This window comes from Lithobates pipiens, unplaced genomic scaffold (genome assembly GCF_037356315.1).
Source record: "Lithobates pipiens isolate NorthernLeopardFrog02 unplaced genomic scaffold, aLitPip1_a1.2 Scaffold_23, whole genome shotgun sequence".
In the NCBI taxonomy this organism is placed as follows: Eukaryota; Metazoa; Chordata; class Amphibia; order Anura; family Ranidae; genus Lithobates; species Lithobates pipiens.
Window position 1 is genome coordinate 248,631,256 of NW_027507785.1, and position 20,437 is coordinate 248,651,692.

The 20,437-nt window shown below is 41.8% G+C and overlaps 1 protein-coding gene across 2 annotated transcripts in view; it reads right to left on the minus strand.

The window, feature by feature from the left end:
- PRRC2C (proline rich coiled-coil 2C) overlaps positions 1-20,437 on the minus strand; it is a 120,845-nt gene that overhangs the window by 27,014 nt on the left and 73,394 nt on the right. For both annotated transcript variants that reach the window (XM_077453008.1, XM_077453007.1), the window contains exons 17-26: positions 17,227-17,465; positions 16,611-16,762; positions 12,843-13,173; positions 10,405-10,487; positions 10,055-10,240; positions 6,851-7,105; positions 5,802-5,894; positions 5,538-5,639; positions 4,694-4,952; positions 4,407-4,610 (exon numbers count right to left, since the gene is read on the minus strand). In XM_077453008.1, coding sequence (XP_077309134.1) covers positions 4,407-4,610; positions 4,694-4,952; positions 5,538-5,639; positions 5,802-5,894; positions 6,851-7,105; positions 10,055-10,240; positions 10,405-10,487; positions 12,843-13,173; positions 16,611-16,762; positions 17,227-17,465 — 1,904 coding nt within the window. The remainder of the gene's footprint in view (positions 1-4,406; positions 4,611-4,693; positions 4,953-5,537; positions 5,640-5,801; positions 5,895-6,850; positions 7,106-10,054; positions 10,241-10,404; positions 10,488-12,842; positions 13,174-16,610; positions 16,763-17,226; positions 17,466-20,437) is intronic.

Consider the following 20,437-nt stretch of genomic DNA (forward strand, 5'->3'; position numbering starts at 1 on the left):
AGATATAAATCGGCTTTTTATCAGTACAAATCGGCCGATGCCGATTATTTAAAAAACGGCAAATATCGGCCGATATATCGGTCGACCTCTAGTATAAACATTCTTCAATGGGGCAAAATTAACTTTAATGGAAAACCCTTTTCGCTAGTACTATTGAAAAGCAGTGTGGCACTTATTTCTCATTGCAAACTTAGCTTGAAAACTAAAGCAGGTGTAAAAACCTATGCAGAGAACAGACGCAAGGCAGTGTAGGCCCAGGAGCCAATAGGCTCATGCACACTACAGCTCAAAAAAGAAATAAAAAAAAGCTGCTTTTATTTTGCACGTTTTGGGCACTTCGGCAAGTTTGGTGGGGGGTTTTTTCTGCCTGTAAGCGCATATGCCTATAAACGCCTGAAAATAGGATTTTTATAATGGCTTACTTCTAAAAATACTTTTAAGCCGTTTTCTTTAAATCGTACATCGTGGGACACAGAGCCACAGTAATTACTATGTGGGATGTCCCAGAGCAATGCCAACTGAGGGGAGGGAGACACAACCAAAGTAGGGCACCATGAGATCAGAGGATTTATACTACTGCCTGCAGTACACTATGCCCAAAGGCGACATCCTCATGTCTTTTTACATCTATCAGATAGAATCTGGTAAATGTATGGATTGGAGATAGTTGCAGCCTTGCAGATTTGAGCCATGGAGGGCTTAGTGATGCACTGCCCGCAAAGCATTAATAGGACTAGAGGAGTGCGATTTGATTTCAGAGGGTAGAACTACCTCTAAACCATAAGCTTAAAGGATTACTTGACTAATCCATTTAGAAATAGTAGATTTCGATACTGCCTGTCCTCTTTTAGGACCTTCAGGCAACACAAACAAAACATTCATTTTCTGAATCTGATCAGTTGCCTTTAAGTAGACTTTGATGGCTCTCACCAAATCAAGAGAATGTGATTTCTCTTCCATAGAACAGGGTTCTGGAAAAATTAAGGTAGAACAATATCCTGGTTTAGATAAAAACCTGATATTACCTGCGGGAAAGTGTTAGGATGAGGACGCAATACTACCTTATCCTTCCTTGTGGATAATAAAAATATGACTCTTTACAAGAAAGAGCAGCCAATTCTGATACCCTTCCTGCAGCAGATATGGTTACCAGAAAAAATAGTTTCCTTGTTTAAAAGGGAATATGTTCTAGCGGCCCAAAAAAAGGCAGTTTGTAATGCTGACAGAGCTAAAATCAAGCCCCATGGGGTTACCAACCGGAGATTAAGACGCGTTACCCCCTGAATAAAAGGTATGAACCAAAGAATGCAAAGCAAGTGGTCATTGGAGGGGAAAAAAAAAAAAAGAGTGGTTATATTCAGGAAATGAATTTAGATTTTTGAGATCCAGAATGTCCATTCAGATTTGAAAAACTCAAAACCCAAACTCTGTTCTTGAATGGGTACCACCATTATCCCTTTTTTTCTTTCCCTGGATCCTTAGAAACGTTTGATCTGAGAAAACGAGCAGACAGGAACTCTTGGAACTCCAGTTTGTACCCTGGAGCTATTGAGGAAGTCCTCCATTCGTCTCAACACTTTTCCTGCCAGATCCTTGAGAACCGCAGAAGAATTCCCCCTATTCGATTGAACCTGACGGTGGAAGCCGCCATGACTGCCTGGAGGCTGATGCCTCTGGCACAGGAGGAGCTTTAAAAACGAAGATACATTCACTCCTTTTCTTAAATGGCAAAAGGGGTGCTTTCCACTACAATTTCTCTGGATGTTTTATCCAAAACATCCCCAAATAACCATATCACTGCAAAAAGGATGACTAGCCAGGAGCTTCTTACAAGGCGATTAGCGAAGCGCACAAGGCCTGAAGGATAGAATCTCTCATAGCAACTATTGCAAACATAAAGCTGCCTCCTGGGCCTGCTGAGCAGGATAACCGTGAACACCTGTTTAAACTGGTCTCTTAATGATTAAGCAATTACTGTCAGCGCAGGCTGAGACACTCAATCTGCCAGAGAAAAAAAGTTTTTTTTTCCCCCCCAATAGGAATTCCACCTTTTTATCCATTGGATCCCCAAGCATTTGAGCATTGTCTGCCGAACAAGTCAAACTTAGTCACAGAGGATATAGCAGCGTTAATTGCTGGTATAGCCTACTTAGTGAATTTCCTCCACCATAGGACAAAGTGTAAAAACTTTAGGAGGGCAAAAAAAAAAAATGCTCATCTGTGGATTCCTCTCAGATACAAAAAAGCCTTTCCAGCAATGAACGGGCAGGAAAAGGCATGCACAGCTTGAGGAGGCTTTAGTGAACCCAAACACTCAGTTAAGGGTACATAAATGTGAAGCAATCATTCAGCAAGAAATTGTACCATTAATCTTAAGATCGAAACAGCTGATTCTCCCGCATTTGACACCTCAGAAGAGGAGTCATCAGCCTCACTACGGTCCACTGAGGGAATTAGTCTTCCCCTGCCCCTAGTTCCTCAGTTTGAGGGTCCCGTGTAATGGAAGAGAACCTGTAGCATTTTGACCCATACTGGGATGTGATTAAAGTCGCTACATTTTATTTTTATTAATTATCATAAAATAAACAGGGGCTGCAGTGTTAAAAACAGTTGTAGACATTTCATGGCCATGATGCTCACTCAACCAACCACCCCCTCTAAGGGGAGGATGCCATTTGTAGAGATAAGTAGGCTTTCCAGGTCTTGAGGGAGACCCTTTTAGCTCTTTTTGGGGGGTTTTTAACCCCCCCCCTCCTGACCAAAGCCTGATGCACAAAGCAGAGGTACTACCAGAAGAGATTGCACCCACTGCTTGATCAATAGTCCAGCCACTGCTGTTAATGCTCAGTCTGATGCAAATAGTAAATGTGTTAAATAGGAAATGCCTGCATCACCAAAACCTCTTTCACGCTCTTCTTTGCTCTTATGTCTCTGACAATTTTGCAGCATAAATTGAGTTTTTATTTTTTTTAAAACACACTCCCACATTGGAGGACGCCAACGTTGCGCTAAGCCCCAACCCACTGTTTCATTGCATCTCCCCTCTTTTTTATTTTTTTTAAAGAAAGTGTTTTCCCATGCAAGTACGGGCTTCCGATCGGACGGGATCAGCTGAGTGAGGGAGGGATGGCATGGAGGAGGCCTGGAAGACCCCGCCGTGAAGGGGCGGTGAAAAAAAATGGCATTGCTGATAGTTTTCAGTTCTCCCTTATACTCAGCCTCTTGAAGAGGGGGAAGAGTTCAGCTCAGGTGTGGGTGTCTGCAGGAAGCAAAACCCCCCAAACTTACCGGGGTCTGCCTATTAGCTGGAGGAAAAAAAGTCTGCTGCTTCTGTGACACAGCATGACTGAGCAAAGCATGAGAAGGTACGTGCTCCATACAGCCCCCAGTGGTGACACTTAGGCTTGAGAACATTAGGAGACATTTCATAACAAAATGTAAAAATTCCATAGAAAAACTCCACTTACCTTTACCCTTCACAGTGGGTTCCGTTAAACCTTCAGGAACTGGGGACCTTCGGGGGAACCCACAATCCTGTACCAGTAAAACTTTATGGCCTCAATACCAAAAGTACTGGATCCCGGGGTCCAGCTCTCTAAAAAGACGTGTTACAGGCAAAACCTTGTTTCTTTGGACACGAGGCCCGGGTACCATTCAATTTGGCCTAAAAGACACTTTGAATGGATCCGGCTGCATAGATAGCCCCAGCAAGGACTGCTCCTGTGGAGCAAAGCACATCTTCACTCGTGCCAACACCGTAGACACTGGCGAAAAAACTGAGATACTCCCAGTAGTGGGAGGGGTTATATAGGGAGGCAACTTCCTGTTTAGGGCGTGCCAGTGTCCAGCACCTGAAGGTGGACTATAACCCACATAGTAATTACTATTGCTCTGTGTCCCGTGATGTACGACGAATAAAAATACAATAGTGTGCAAACACTTCCAAGAAGGAAAAAAAAATGAACTCAAAAAAGCTCAAAAGCCTGTAGGAGCCGTGTTACGATCTGACTGTACAATCAACTTTAGAATTATCAGAACAGTACAACACGGACCTATGAAAACCATCTGTACCTAGACAGGCAGCCCCTTCAGTATATTGATTGTTATGTCCGTACTAAGCTTTAGACCAGGGGTCTCCAAGCTTTTGAAACAAAATATTAGGGGGGGGGGGGGGGGGGGCGGATTGTGGACAGTGGCAAACAATGCCATAGGCTTGATGACCAGTGGGAGTAAAAAAAATTACATTATTGCTGTCAGTGGGAGGAATAGTCCCCCATCATTGGTGTCGGTGGGAGAATTCCCCATCTCTGGGGTTTTCAAATATTACATTTATGCATCATTGTCATTCAAACTCAATCTCTCCCTCATGTTTACAAAGTGGGATAAATCATTTAAATTGAACGTACCAGCTGCAGCCTGAGAGACATACACCTGCTGACTCTGCTGCTGAGCCATGATAGACGGCATACAGTTGAGCTGAGAAAAGTGACTAGCAGAGGGCATGCTGTTGCTGCTATGAAGTTGCTGTGGCTTCACCTTGCAGATATTTGGAGGGTCAGAAGTCGTGGTTGTTTTTGTGCTAAGTGAGGAGGTGGTATATGTTCCAGCTCCTACAGAGGAAGGTAAAAACAGAATCTCCGTAAGAATGTTACAGGATTAAGGCTAGATGGAAAAAATATGAACAATTACCTACCTGACAAAGAAGTTGTTGGTGTTACTGAAGCTACTGGGATGGGAGGCATAGAGGAACTGGAAAAGGAATTGTAGGGTACGCTACTTGAAGGAGCAGGACCAGAACTGACAGCATTTGTAGACACCCCCCCAACACCATTGCTGCTATTAGTGGGGGCTCCCATTGCAGATGTACTAGTGGGAGGTGCAGCAGAAGTAATGGGGGATCCTTTCTCTGCAACACTCGGGGAGTTCTCCCATGCTTTGCGAGCTGACTCCATCTGCGGAAAAAGATAGTTTAACAATCCTTACTGGCTTGCTACATATTAAAGTAACGGTAAACCCTCACCTTGTAAAACAATCCAGTTTAAAATAGACATTAAAGACAAAACATTTGTGTATAGATATATAAAAATAAAAAATAAAATAACACCCCCCCACATTTATAGAAGTGATCACATTTCCTCTGTTCTCAGTTACATAAGAGTGGGGGGGAGCAGCAACACACTAATCTTTCCTGTGAAAGGCTGTGCAGGGGGGCGCGTGTCAGGACAAGTCTGATCATTGGAGAGTAGACAGAGTTCCCCTCACAGCTACAGAACTTGACCACCACGTGTTCTTCGTGTAATATTGCAGAATAAAAATATATCCATCATATAAAACATAATTGCATTGATCAACTTATAATTTAGCCATTGTGGTACTGTCAAGAAAACAAGGTCGTTTCTTACATGCTATCAAGCATCAATTTTTTTTTTTTTTAATCCAGTGGGATGGATGACCCCCCCCCCCCCCCCCCAAAAAAAACATTTTCTTCACTATTTAAATTATCTTACATCTCAGTGCAACATAATTCTAGATTATACCTTTAGCGTGAGGTCAACAGTAGCAGGAGATACAGGTGTTAGGCTCGGAGTCTGCTGAAGAGTCTCCCTCCGAGACAGAGGAAGAGTATGAGGAAGAGGTACCTGAAATACAATGAATATTTACAACTCACATTTTGTATAGCTGTGGCATATACTTAGATAAAAGTAATGAAAATCTCAAATAAATGTGTGTATATCCAAACTACTAAGAGACAAGTGTTCATCTGAGAGAAGGTACTGAAGATGAGAAATACAACAACTTACATTAGGCACCAAAGAAGATTCCATTTTAGAGCTTCCTGAAGGTGCTGTATTCGGAAGGGCACTGGATGGGCTGGTATAATCTGTTACACTCTCCTAAAATTGTCAGGAGGGGTAAAAAATAAAAAAATAAAAATTTATTTAGATAAAGGACATCGGTCACAAAATTAAAAAAAAGATTAAAGTAAACCTATAATGATGGAAATAAGCGTGCTGCCATTGCGGACTTCCTGAAAATGCATAGTTAACCTACACAGCTAAGGAGATATTTTACAAAAAAAGGCACCGTTGTCTAAGGCGCATGCACGCCATAGACAACAGCGCAGGTGCAATGGACACGATGCAAGTGAAGGCGAACATGCATGCCCCGGAGTGATGTCATCGTGGCTACGGCCAATCACAGCGCCGGAGCCGCGAGACCCGGAAGCCACTCCTGGATACATGGCAGCGGCAGAGATGAAGAACGAGGACCGCTTCAATCTCAGGTGTTATTCATAATGAGCTAGTATGCTAGGCATACTAGCTCATTATGCCTTTGCCTTGCAGGATTTTTATTTTTTATTTTGTTCAGGGTTAACTTTCTCTTTAAACCCTCTTTCACATTGAACGCGGCTTTGAAATCGTGCAACTTCATCTAAAATTGCACGATTTCAAAACCACGTCAGTGCAACTTGAAAGACATCTGTGTAGCTTTATGCACAGATGTCAATTAAATTTGCATCCAAAAATCGCCAAAAAGTACTGCAGGTACCACTTTTGCAAATCTGTGCGGCGCTGCAAAGTCGGTGTCGCGCCGATTGCAACAGTGACATTGCCGGCAATAGGCTGTGACTTGTTATGCGATTTCGCCAAATCACTCCAATGTGAACGAGGGCCAACTCTGGCTTCAAACACCAAGCTGCAACAACTAGAACCGAAAAGATAGTGTAACGTGCCTATTAGGAGTTTCTGCAGACCAATTTTAACAAGAATGCAAGGGAGAACATAGGGGCATGAAAATCTCCTTACTTTGTATTACTTCTCACACACACTGACAAAAACATGACTGTTACCTTGGTGCTGGTTCCGAATTCTGGTGCAGACACAGAAAGTATGCTGGTGATTTCAGGGGTTACTTCTGGTATGACCTTACTCTCCTTTGTTGGAACAGGTTCTGGTGTTCGAACTGTGGCTGGCATCTGTTTTTCTTGGGACTCTGGCTCAGATTGCTGCTGCACCTCTTTAACTTTACGATTTTTAAGTGATCTTTCCTTACCAATTGGCCCTGGCTTGTATTCTTTACTCTGAATAACATTGATATCCTGGATCTGTAAAGGTAAAAAAAAAAAATGCTGATCATGTGGTGTTCTCGGTAAAACTAATAAAGCAAAACAGTTATGATTAAAAATAACCAAATAAATAAATCAAGTTATCATGGTTGGTGAAACGCATACATTGATAAAATTTTATATTTGGGTTTACCTGTAAAAAATCATTTTCTTGAAATACATCACAGGACATCTTCATCTTCATTATGATGGAGCTATGCTGCCATCTTCAGGTGATTACACACTTGCAAAAAAGACAGGTATTCCCTTCCAAGGCATAACCCAAGCATAGGTTTTGCAGCAAGCCATAAACTACAAATGCAGAGGGGTGGAGATCCCTGTGTCCTGTAATGTACTCCAAGATTTTAAAAGCTAAATCAAAAATCCCATTTTCTTTTTATCACAGATCTCAGGACATAGGGTGTTTTCATGTCCATAATGTTAGGGAAGTAGCAAATCCCAAATATGAAGAGAGTGCAACTCTGCAACAAGCCAAAAGGTCTTAAATAATGACATCAGAACAAGTCAAAACCTTACACAGCAGCCAAGTGGTAAAACTTGTAAAAGTGTGAACCAAGGACTGTACATCAGCTTTACAAAACGAGCTAATGAAGCCCAAGCCCGATGACAAAATAACCCAAGAGCCACCAACACTCTTTGTAGAATAAGCAATCACCAAAAACAGTAGAACAATTCGCCTGCAAACCATAAGCTTGAGAAATAAGCGGACTGATTTGTCCAAAAATTGTAGATTTAAAAGCTACGCGTCCCTTCCTTGGGTGTTCAAGAAGCACAAAGAAATCAACTGATGAATTGCAGCAGTTGACCTCAGGTAACACCCGATAGCAAGAACCATATTCCAAGATGCGAAGAGCCTTATCCCTTGGCATCCGAGACTTTGGACAGAGAAGGTAACACAATCTCCTGGTTGAGATGGAAAAAAAAAAAACACCATAGGTAAAAACAAAAAAAATACAAAAACAGCTGCGGCTTAAGAGCCACCTTGTCACGGTGGAACATCAGATATGGTTTCTTACAGGAAAGAGAAGCCAATTCTGAAACTCTGTGGGCTAAAGTAACAGCAACCAGAAATATAGCCTTCTGAAAAAATAACCCAAATGGTTTCAAAAGGAGATTTCTGCAATACAGAAAAGTACCAAGTTGAGGTTCTATGGAGTCAACAGCTGGGACAACATGCATGAGCCCTTGCACGAAGGAACGCATCAAAGATTGTGAAGAAATAACTCAGTGATAAAGGACTGCTAAGACTGAAATCCCTTGATAGTGCTAAAAGCCAGTCCCAAATTAACAGCCTTGAACATGTATAGTACCATGCAGTTGAAAGAAAAAAATGACAGCCATTTTCTCCATGAAGGAGAAGAGGGACCATCACCTTCGGACACTAGCATAACACTGAGGATTCATGGAGCGGGGTAAGGTCATAGGGGAGGAAATGGATCTAGAAAAGGCCAGTCTCCAAATAGCAGGCGTTAGCTATGTCTTGGTGCAGAGCGTGCACAGACATGACGATCATCTAAGACACTAACACATAAGCTGAAGCCTTGACTTATAAGGAGGCCTTAAAAGACTAAAAGGGAACGTCAAGTCTATTTTTTGCAAAACTAAGGTGTGTGTTGCTCAGGCTGCATGCAAATATGGTCCTGTGCCAGCTGCTGTGTCTGCTGGCTGGAAAGGAGCCCGCCCACGCGCCAATCATAGATGGGAGGTAGATGTCCCAGGAGGCACACATCAAGAAAAGACCCGCTGTGTGTGGACAAGTGGCAGTCTCAGCCTGGACCCCCGCCAGGGCATGTCCACAACCTGTTTAGCCTTGCCCACCGGAGCAAACGACATTGAGGGCATGGCCTGGCGGGGTCCAGGCTGAGACCGCCACTTGTCCACACACAACAGTTCTTGTCTTGATGTGCGGCACCCAGGACATCTAGACTTTTTTGTTTTGTCAATCACCTGGAGGTGGCAGAATAACTCCACAGAGATTAAGAGGCCTGTGCTCTGGGATTTACAATAAAAGAAAAATAAATAATTAGAGTAAAATTTCTATTAGCCAAAGAAATATTTATGCGTACAGGTTTCGTCTGAAATCTCTAATTTTTATGGATCCTCAAAAAAGATCTAAAGTGGGCATACATTTACTAGCAAAAGCCAACAGTAAAAATGACTCCTTCATTTAAAAAGGCAGACTACAAATTCTTAAGGGATTAATAGCCTCTGTAAAAACAGTCAAAATGTATGTACTTTAGAAATCCTAGTTTTTATTTAGCAGGACATTTCCACACCCACATACTGCACTAGAAAAAAGCCTGCTGTTTTTGCACAGAGGAGCCCCAATCCTCCTCTTTTAGGTTTCCTCCCCCACTAAGGCTTCTGGCTCCTAATAGCAAGCAGTTTGCTATGGGGGCATAAGTGTGGGTTCGTTCCTGAGCCACGCTCTGTCTCCCCATTGACACACAGTGCAGCTCTGACCTGCCCCTGACTCCCTCCTCGCTGGCTGTAACAGAGCAGCAGAAGCCAATGGCTCCTTTTATTCTATGAGGGGGGAGAAAGATGCCGCTCTTGTGCACAGCGCTGGATCGAGCTTGGGCTCAGCTAACTATGAGGAGGGGCTGCACTCAGATGCTTTTACCTAAAATGCAGAGAATGCATTAAAAGGTAAAAAAACAAAAACAAAAAAAAAAAAAAAACGTCAGCCTTTAGAACCACGTTAAGTGGAAGCCAATGGTTACACTGCCATCTTGTGGCATTCTTAATTTATTAAGAAAATGTCAATACAGTCAATTTTAAAGAAATGCAATCACCGCAAATATGGATTTACAGTCCATAAACTATTGCTAAATTACAGCACAATGTAGAAAAAAATTTAATCATAAAAAAAGTATAAAAACCAACCAGAGCAACTCATGCACTTAAAAAAAAAAAAAAAAAAATTACCTTCTGGGTCTTAATTGGTCCTGCTCTAGGCTGCTTTTGTCTCTGCTCTTTAGGTTCAGGAAGGTTTTCTGATGCTTTCTCAGAGAGGGATGGCGTACCCTCATTATCACTGCTACTTGATGCAGGGGCACCAAATTGAATTGTTTCCATCGTCAAATCCACAGCATCTTGACTTGTTTTTGTAGGCTAAAGGGCAATAAGAGTCACATTCAGCTTGGTTCAAACAATGCAGCAGCATTGGAGGGAAAAAAAAAAAAAAAACACACACCACAGGTTTATAATATACATCCAAAATGGAAAAAGTTTTGCCTATAGTTTTACTTTAAGTGGCATTGAATGTTCCGACTTACCTCAGTGTTGGCATTTGGTATAAATCCTGTGAGGGGTTTGTTCCAGGCACTTGATGATTGTGACTGAGGGTTAATAGGGCCCACTAGATAAATAAAAAAAAAAAAAATCAATGAATATTTAAAGTTTAATAAATATTTAAAGCCAATTTAAAGTGATGCTAAAATCTTTTTTTTTTTCTTTAAAAACAACATTATACTTACCTGCTCTGTGTATTTTTTGGCTTTGCACTGAGCAGCCCAGATCCTCCTCTTCTCTGATCCCTTTGCTGGCACTTTGGCCCTCCCTCCTGTCGAGTGCCCCCACAGCAAGCAGCTTGCTATGGGGGCACCCGAGCCGAGGCTCACTGTGTCTATTCATAAATGGAGCCGCAGTTTGGCCCTGCCCCCTCCCTTCCTTCACTGGCTAACTGACTTTGATTAACAGCAGGAGCTGATGATGCTGTTGCTACATCTCAGGCAATCAGGAGGGAGAGGCCCAGATGGCCGAGTCACTCGTACACATGGCTGGATCGAAATGGGGCTCAGGTAAGTTTTAGGGAGGCTGCTGCACGGAGTTTTTTTTTCTATTTTAATGCATAGAATGCATTAAGATAAAAAAACCCTGTGCCTTTACAACCACTTTTAAAGACCAGATTAAAGTATAAAACAAATTAGCTACACAAGAAATTGGAACCAATTTGAGCTCTAAAATGTTTATTTTATTATTCTGTCAATCATGGATCGTTGGGTTGTCAGATAAAATATATTTTGGCCTCTGGCAGATGGAGGGAACATGCCTTCAAATATTTCAGTTTCTGGCAGCATAAAATTGGCCAAATGTTAAAATTAGCCAATTATGCCAACTGCTCCACCCCGCAGATGTGTGCAGGGAGAAGGGGGGATGTCTAAGATACCTTAAAGGGGTTTAAAGCTTTGTTTTTTATTTTCTGAATAGGTTCATTTAAGCTTGTGCATTGTTGGTTCACTTACCTTTTCCTTCGGTTTCCCTTCCAAATGTTTTTCTTTGAATTTATCACTTCCTGTTTCTCCTCAGTAAACTTCACACCATCATCCGAGTGGTGTTTAGTCAGACAGAACAGCTTACTGAGGAACAGGAAGTGAGAAATTCAGACAAAGAAAACACAGAAAAAAAACATTTAGAAGGGAAATCGAAGGAAAAGGTAAGTGAACCAACAATGCACTAGCTTAAAGGAGCCCATTTAGAAAATAAAAAACGAACCTTTACAACCCCTTTAAGCAGGGCTCGACAAAAGCCGGGCGCTTGGGGCAGCACAGCTGGGGTATCCTGTCTCCGCGGACCCCCCCAGCGTGATCGCGTTGGGCCGTTCTGCCAGCGGCCGGTAATTGAGGCCGCGGCTTTGAGGCCTTCTGCAGTCCTACGATTCCTTCTGGAATCTGGCGTCCTCTTGTGGTGGCCATTGGTATGACAACCAGCAATGTTAATGGAGCTTGCTCTGCCTGTTTTTTTTATTACCTGCCTATCTACTTCCCTTTATTTAGAACCCCCTAAACATTATATATATTTTTTATTCTAACATCCTAGAGAATAAAATGGTGGTTGTTGCAATACTGTCTGTCACACCGTATTTGCGCAGCGGACATGCAAGCGCACTTTTTTGGGGAAAAATAATTTAGTTCATAAAAAAGTAAGACAACAAAAGTTAGCCCAATTTTTTTTTTATATTGTGAAAGATAATGTTACGCCGAGTAAATACCCAACATGTCACGCTTCAAAATTGCACCCACTCATGGAATGGCGACAAACTTTTACCTTTTAAAATCTCCATAGGCGACGTTTAAAAAAATTCTACAGGTTGCATGTTTTGAGTTAGAGGAGGTCTAGGGCTAGAATTATTGCTCTCGCTCTACTGATCACGGCGATACCTCCTATGTGTGGTTTGAACACCGCTTTCATATGCGGGCGGGACAGGGCGCGTTTAAAAATATATATATATATTTATCCTTATTTTAACTTTATTTTTTTCACTGTTCTTTTAAAAAAAAAAATGTGTGTCACTTTTATTCTTATTATAAGGAATGTAAAAATCCCTGGTAATAGAAAAAGCATGACAGGTCCTCTTAAATTTGAGATCGGGGGTCAGAGAGACCTCACATCTCATATTTACACTAAAATGCAATTAAAAAAATAAATTTGTCATTTGAAAAAAAAAAAAAAAAAAAAAAAATGTCCCTCTAAGAACTATGGGCAATGACTTGGAGACAGGTGGTGGGCTGGGGGCTATCTTCCCCTCACTCGTCTCCATGTCAGGCCAGGGACAGGTCCGGATCGCCGTTACCGACCTGGCTCATAACTTTTTAAGCTGGTTCCTAGATTCCAAGCAAATTTGTCAAGCCCTGCCTTTAAGATTTCTAACAGCATTGCAATGTCCCATTTAAACACATAGGAAAAAAAGGTCACATTACAATAAATCACTTACATTTCTTAGTTAAGTCATTTAAAACACTTGGAGCAGCCATCTTGTTTTCCCATAGCTCTGTTCCTAGTGAAGCTGATGGTTGTGAAGGAGGTGGAACTTTCACCGAGCCAGGAAAGTCTGAGCCATTTGTGGTTGGCTGGGACTGGACGGGTAATGGAGGCTGACCTGACGGCAATGATACAGGTACCGTCTGCGGTAATCCTTGTGCTGACAAGCCAGAAGACTGAGCTTGTAAGGCTGCTGCTTGTTGCTGCTGTTTCTTCACAAATCGAGGTGGAAGTTTGGAATTCTGACCCCTTCCTTTTTCCCCAGAACCTTTTTTGTTCCACACCTACAAAATAAAAGTCCAGATTGATCTGATCAATAAAATAAAATCACAGTAACTTTAGGGGAAAAAAAAAAGAAGTATGCCTGTACTCAATGTAAAATCTTTTTCTTGGAGTTCATTAAGGGACACAGGAACTTTAAGACCCTTGAATTATATCTGCTACAGAAGAAATGGACACTGGCAACAAAAAAACTATTAGCCAGCACAGGACAACCTGCTCACAACCCATTATACCTCAGTTTTGTAGCAAAGTAGTACTGAAAACATGAAAATATATACTGACAGGAGGAGGAAATGTGTTCCCTTCAATTGACTTCAGGAAAAGGATTTGATGGCAAGTAAGAAGTCCTACAGTGAGGGAAAAAGGTATTTGATCTCCTGCTGATTTTGTTAGTTTGCCCACTGACAAATAGACAGTCTATAATTGTAAAGTAGGTTTATTTTAACAGTGCGAGACAGAATAAAAACATCGGACCCCTTTGCAAAACATGACTTAGTACTTGGGTGGATTTTGTGCCACTCCTCTTTGTAGATCCTCTCCATGTCTTTAAGGTTTCGAGGCTGATGTTTGTCAACTCGAACCTCCACGTAATTTAACTATAGTCATTACTATCGGAGTTACTAAAGTAACTCCCTTCACATATTTTCTATGGGTTGAAGGTCTGGAGACTGGCTAGGCCACTCCAGGACCTTAATATTTCTTGTTGAGCCACTCCTTTGCTGCCTTGGCCGTGTGTTTTGAGTCATTGTCATGCTAGAATACCCATTTTCAATGCCCTGGCTGAGGAAAGGAGGATCCCACCCAAGATTAGATGGTACATGGGCTCTTCCATCGTCCCTTTGATGCCATGAAGTTGTCCTGTCCCCTTTGCAGAAAAACACCCCCAAAGCATAAGGTTTCCACCTCCTTGTTTGACTTTGGGGATGGTGTTTTTGGGGTCATAGACAGCATCCCTCTTCCAAACACAGCAAGTTGAGTTGATGCCAAACAGCTTGATTTTGGTCTCATCTGACCCCAACACTTTCACCCAGTTCTCCTCTGAATCATTTAGATGTTCATAAGAAAACTTCAGATGGGCCCATACCATGTGCTTTCTTGAGTAGGGGGACCCTTTGGGTTCTGTAGGATTTCATTCCTTCATGGAGTAGTATGTTACCAATAGGTAGCAAGCTGAGATTAGAAGCACTCCCTTTAACCCCTTCCCGACCAGCCGCCGCAGTTGTACTGTGAACGGTTGGCCTCCCTGGGCGAACCGACGTAAATGAACGCCGGTTCACCCTTTTGACCACTAGGGGGCACCCACGATCACCTCACAGACAGAATGGAGATCTGTCAATGTAAACAGATCTCCATACTGTCAGGGGGTGAGGAGAGCGATCTGTTGTTCATACTAAGTATGAACAACGATCGGTCTCCCCACCCAGTCAGTCCCCTGCCACCAGTTAGGACCACTCCCTAGGGAACAGTTAACCCCTTGATTGCCCCTAGTGTTAGCCCCATTCCTGCCAGGTGACATTTACACAGCAATCAATGCATTTTTATAGCACTGATCACTGTATAAATAACAACGGTCCCAAAAATGTGTCAAAAGTGTCCGATCTGTCTGCCATAATGTCATAGTCCCGATAAAACACGCTGATCCCTGCCATTACTAGTTAAATAATAAAATTGCCATAAGACGTCCCCTATTTTGAAGATGTAATAACTTTTGCACAAACCAATCAATATACGCTCATTGCGATTTTTATTACCAAAAATATGTAGAATACATATCGATCTAAACTTAGGAAAAAATGAGTTTTTCACAAAAAGAAAGGGGGATATTTATTGTAGCAAAAAATAGTTTTTTTTTTCCAAAATGGTCACTTTTATGTTTATAGTGCAAAAAATAGAAACCGCAGAGTTGAAATATCACCAAAAGAAAGCTCTATTTGCAGAGAAGAAAAAAACAAAAGGACGTCAATTTTGTTTGGGTACATCGCACGACTGCACAATTGTCAGTTAAAGCGACGCAGTGCCATATCACAAACAATGGCCTGGTCATTGAGCAGCCAAATCTTCCGGGGCTGCAATGGTTAAGAATTCTATACAGGTAATGAGCTGAGATTAGGAGCAGACACCTAGGAGACAGAAATATTTCTGAATAATAGGGGATAAAATACTTATTTTACTCAATAAAATGCAAATCAATTTAAATTTTTTGAAAGGAGTTTTTCTGGATTTGTCATTTTGTCTCTCACTGTTAAAATAAACCTACCATTAAAATTCTAGACTGATCATTTGTGAGTGGGCAAACGTACAAAATCAGAAGGCGATCAAATACTTTTCCCCCTCGCTGTATAGTGAATACAATTTTCTGTGCAACACCAAATGTGTTAAACCACTTAAAATGAAATGTGTGAAAACACACACACATACACACACACACACACACACAAAAAACAAACAGTCCTCCAAATTTAATAAAATGTTGCTGCAAATTACTGAACTGTTCCCATATCAAACCATAAATCACTTAAATAGCGTTTCACAACATTAATTCATCATATGATGAAAAATGTTGTGTAACACTAGTTAAAGCGGTTGCATACCTGCAAACGAAAAAAAAAAAAAAAAACCTGTTGGGCAAAAGTATAAGCAGCTATTATGCACTGCATACTAGGCTCATTATGAAATACTTACCTTAGAACGAAGCCCCCATATCGCATCCCGGTCAACGCCGAGGAAGCTGACATTTTCCCCTCTGTTTTTCCGGTTTCGTGGCTCTGGCCATGTGAGTGGCCAGAGCCACGATGATGTCAATCCCATGCATGGAGACCTGATAAAATCAGGGAAAAAAAAAAAAAAGGACCTCCAAACCCCCCCCATTTTTATTTTTTGCAATCTTCTTTCTAATTCATTATCACCATTGACACTCAATTGGTACACAGAGCTGTGTCACCCTGTGCAGTTAGGGAGATGGACTATGGGATAAAAGAAAATGGGGAAAAATGTCTCTAGTAAAGCCCATAGCTGAAAAAAACAAACAAAAAAAAAAAAACACGCACACACAAGTTCCCCTAAATGCCCATTTTACAAAGTGCATAAGATAGAATGCAAGCCCAGGAACAAAAAGTTACCTGTGTTGCAAATACCACCTACAGTCCCAGTACGAAACAATGGGTTGCAGAGTCAGAAACAGGAAAACTACCTAAGCTCTGGACAATACAACAGAGGTCAGGTGCTCCGGGTAAAAGACAGGATATATCCAAGTGAAAGGATGTAGTAAAGGCTGCTCCAAAACACTCATCTGAACCAGATGAGATAAAGCAAATTGTGGACAATGTAGGAGTGCATACAATACTAAGCAATCCCCAGTAGTAAGTTGTCAGTATGGCTGCAGCTGTTCATTTATGCATGTCAACTATGAATCCAATAAATCTTGTTTGATAAGCTATACCTGCACAGTTTGCTCTTCCTTCTTTCTACGCTCTTCATCTTGCAGTCGCTTTTGCTGCTTTTTAGATACTACTTCAGTGAAGCCATCATTGAGGTTAGATTGAGAATCCTCAAGTGTCGTTACTTCGGGATGATCATCTATTATTACTACACCTTACGGAGGGGAGAGAAAAAAAAAAAAAAAAAGAGGTTGAAAAAGTTTTAAAGATATAAAACATGTATAAAAATTAACCGATAATTCACCTTATCTACACAAACAAAAAAGTTTTGGCCAGAAATGTAATGGTTTATAAAAAGGATTTTGTTTAGAAAGCATTTTTTCTTCTCAATCAACAGGTTTATTCTTATTAAAAATATATGTTTTCCACAATACAATATGTTACAAAATGCTCCATTTACAGATGAGCAAAGACCAAAGTAAAAAAAGCAGAAGCAAATGACACCGTATGGTACAATGCTAAAAACCAAAGTAGTAGTACAGGCAATATGAGCGCTGGCTTCTACTCCACCAAGGTAGGGTAGGTAGATACACTTCAAAAGACTAAATGGTTTAAAAGAAAATACACTTTAGCTTAAGAAAACAAGTAGGTTACACGTTTGTTCTGAAAACGACATACTTGCATAATTGTTCAGGTCAAACTGTGATAAAGCATCCACCTTCTCCTTAGGCTTTTTCACTACCAGCTTGGCTTCATCTTTCTTTTTGCCAGAAGAATCTTTGATGGTCTTTGATGATGCAGGGACACTTCCATCATCTGAATGTTGGTGATAAGCGTGATAGTGGTGATTGTGGACAGAGTTGCTGCCTCCGGAGGAATCTGTTGCCATCATGCCAGGTATCTGGTCATCTATAGGACTGATTGATGAAAAGAAAAATTGTTAATTGTGCAAATGCATTACATATACAAAATGACTGCTTTATAAACAAACAAAAACACCCCAAAACGTTTTATTAGTTTGCTTTAGCCCTCATTCACATCGGGCCAATTTGACAGGCAATTGGACATACAAATACAAATTGCATGCCAAATCGAAGCCTATTGCTGGCAACGGCACATGCACTACTTTTGGCAATTTCGGGGGCGATTTCAATAGACAGCTGTACATGTACCCATACAGAGGTCTCTCAAATCACCCCCCGAACTGGCACTGAAATGCGAGTTCAGCTGAACATGCACAAATTTCAAACCCGTCCTCAGACATCGCATACTATTCGCACTGTATTGCCGTGCAACATCTGCGCCACGCACTTTACAGTTGTATGGCTGAACACGCATTGGATTTGTATGAAAAGGGTGCAGGAACCTCTCTTTCCCCGCACTGAAAACGAATCGCATGGTTGTTCAACACCCATGCGATCTGATTCCTGTCCAAATTCACAGTATGCACCGTGACCACATCTGGGGGTGTCATTACCTTTGTTTCGACACCCACAGAGGGTCGCAGAGGGCGTGTGAACTGTCTGCCAGGGAGATGTGATGCTGGAACTGGCACTGGAATCGCGCTAGTTCTCGCATCGCAATACTGTGAACCCAGGCTAAAAGTGTAAGTTCAGGCAAAAACGAACTCCCTCTAAACCTGCTCTCTGTCACATTCTAAACCTAATCTATCTAACCCTGTAAAGCAAAAATGTATGTACTTTCCTATTCTGCAGCCGGTCTGGTTTCCAGCAGTGGAAGCTCTTTGCAGAAGAGGACCGACAACGGCTGTGAAATGGCTGGGAAGTAGCACCACCCATAAACTATGGGGCTTCTGCTGTCAGCTGCCTCTCCTGCACATGCCACACTGAAGCCTCCGCTGGCACCTGATGATGGGACTGGATTGGCTGCAGAATAGGCAAGTATAGCGTTTTTTGCTTTACAGGGTTTGATATATTAGGTTTAGAATGTAGCAGAGAGCAGGTTAAGAGTTAGTTTTGCCTGAACATACACATTAATTGAAGGTGACCACTGGACTGTATGTTATTGGAAAATACACCCACTCATTTGCACCATTTTATTGAAGATTCACACCCAAAACTGCATGTTATACAAGTAGGGAAAAGCACAGATGACATGGAGAAATTGGAACGTGCAGACAGACATTCAAGACACCTATAATTGCCATGTATTCCCCTTGACTCAGAGGCAATTACAGACCTTGTGCATGCCATGTAAAATTTTGGAATTTTAAGATATTTGTTAAGAAATTTTAAGTTCAGAATTGGATGAATACCCCCTGTTGGCTTTTGGTACTGTAAACCGGTTTGAACAACTACTTCATGCAACAAGAGATGGTTCAAAATAGACTGCAAAAAAAAGCAGTGAGGGTGGAGAGTTTCGATATCTCTTTTGTACCCCTATGAAACTACCAACTGAACCCACAGGTCTGAGACATCTGTGACCCAGAGAGAGGCAAAGTGTAACAGACATCCCCCAATTCTGAAGAGTGCGGATGCCCCTCAATCGGGTGCTTTAGGGAAGACTTGCTGGGTTTTGTGACCCAAGCTGAGATATAAAATGATAGCACTGCTGTGGCCCCAAAATGACCAAGGAGGAGTACCAAGTGAAAGGTAAACATGTAGGACAAGCGATCTTCGTGAAGTTGGCAGCTCCCCAAGCAACGGTCTTGGGTGAACCTAATGCACAAATGAGAACAAGTGAGAGGGTGCCTGCATCTGAGTGTAAACCATGTATACTGTAATTTAAGCACAAAATCATACATATAAGCAATGCACTCACAAAATGTGAAGAAGAAATCAGCATGTCATCAGTAGGAGAGTTGTCATCTGGAAGGTGGCAGAGGTCAGCAGGCAAGCGGCCTGGCCGATGCAATCATCTGTCAGGAAACTGCTGATTGCCTGGCAATCTCTGACATCTTCCAGACATGTACTAATGACATGCTAATTTCTCACATTCTGTGAGTGCATTATTTATGATTAAATGCTTATTATACACAGTTTACACTCCGATGGAGGAGCCCTCTCTGGCTTGTTCTCATTTGTGATCCAAGTCTACCACCTTTTTAAAAAAGAAAGGGCTGAACTTCTGCTTTGTAGTGGAAGCTTGGGTGGTGCTGCTAGGTATTCGGAATTTTAAAGCATTAATAGGCTTTTGAGGAATCTTCCAAGGTAGGAGGAAAACCCTCTCTGCGGCGACATTTTTGATGAATTGGTCAAGTGCCTCATCGGATAGACGTCTTCCTTGAAAAGGCATATGTGTGCAGCCCTTTTTTATATGTAGCTTCAGCTGTCTAGGCTTTAAACTACAAGGATTCTGTACACTGTAAATGGAGATTAGGGTCATTCGGAAAATGTGTTTCATGACATGTTCTAGGGCAGCCATTTTCAATTAGGATGCCATAGCACCCTGGGGTGCCTTCGAGCTCCTAAGGAGTGCTTTGGGAAAATGCTTAAAAGTTGCCCCAATTATTGTCAACAAGCCAGCAAGTGGATCAAGCCTGCCATTATGTTACACAAAGCCACAGATTTTTATTGTGCAACATTACTATCTTGGGCACCATTTAGGCCAGTGGCTGGCATCCTAACTGATGGTGTCCTCTGCTGATGAGGATGTCGGACTACTGCACAACATCCATGCTTGCCCTTCCCATTCCCCCTCTCCATCAGAATCAGGTTCATATTATCTGAGCAAGGAAGAGAAACTGGAGAAGAGGAGAATCACTGGAATACCAGTCATTATCAGTGTGCAAAGTTGTAATGCACAATGAACGGGTGGTGACATTTTAATACCCGCTAGGATTACAAGTGAATGCAGATTGAAAAGGCAATACTTCACCTGACTCCCTGCCCTTTTGCATAGAAAAGGGAATGGTTAAAACCAGTATTTA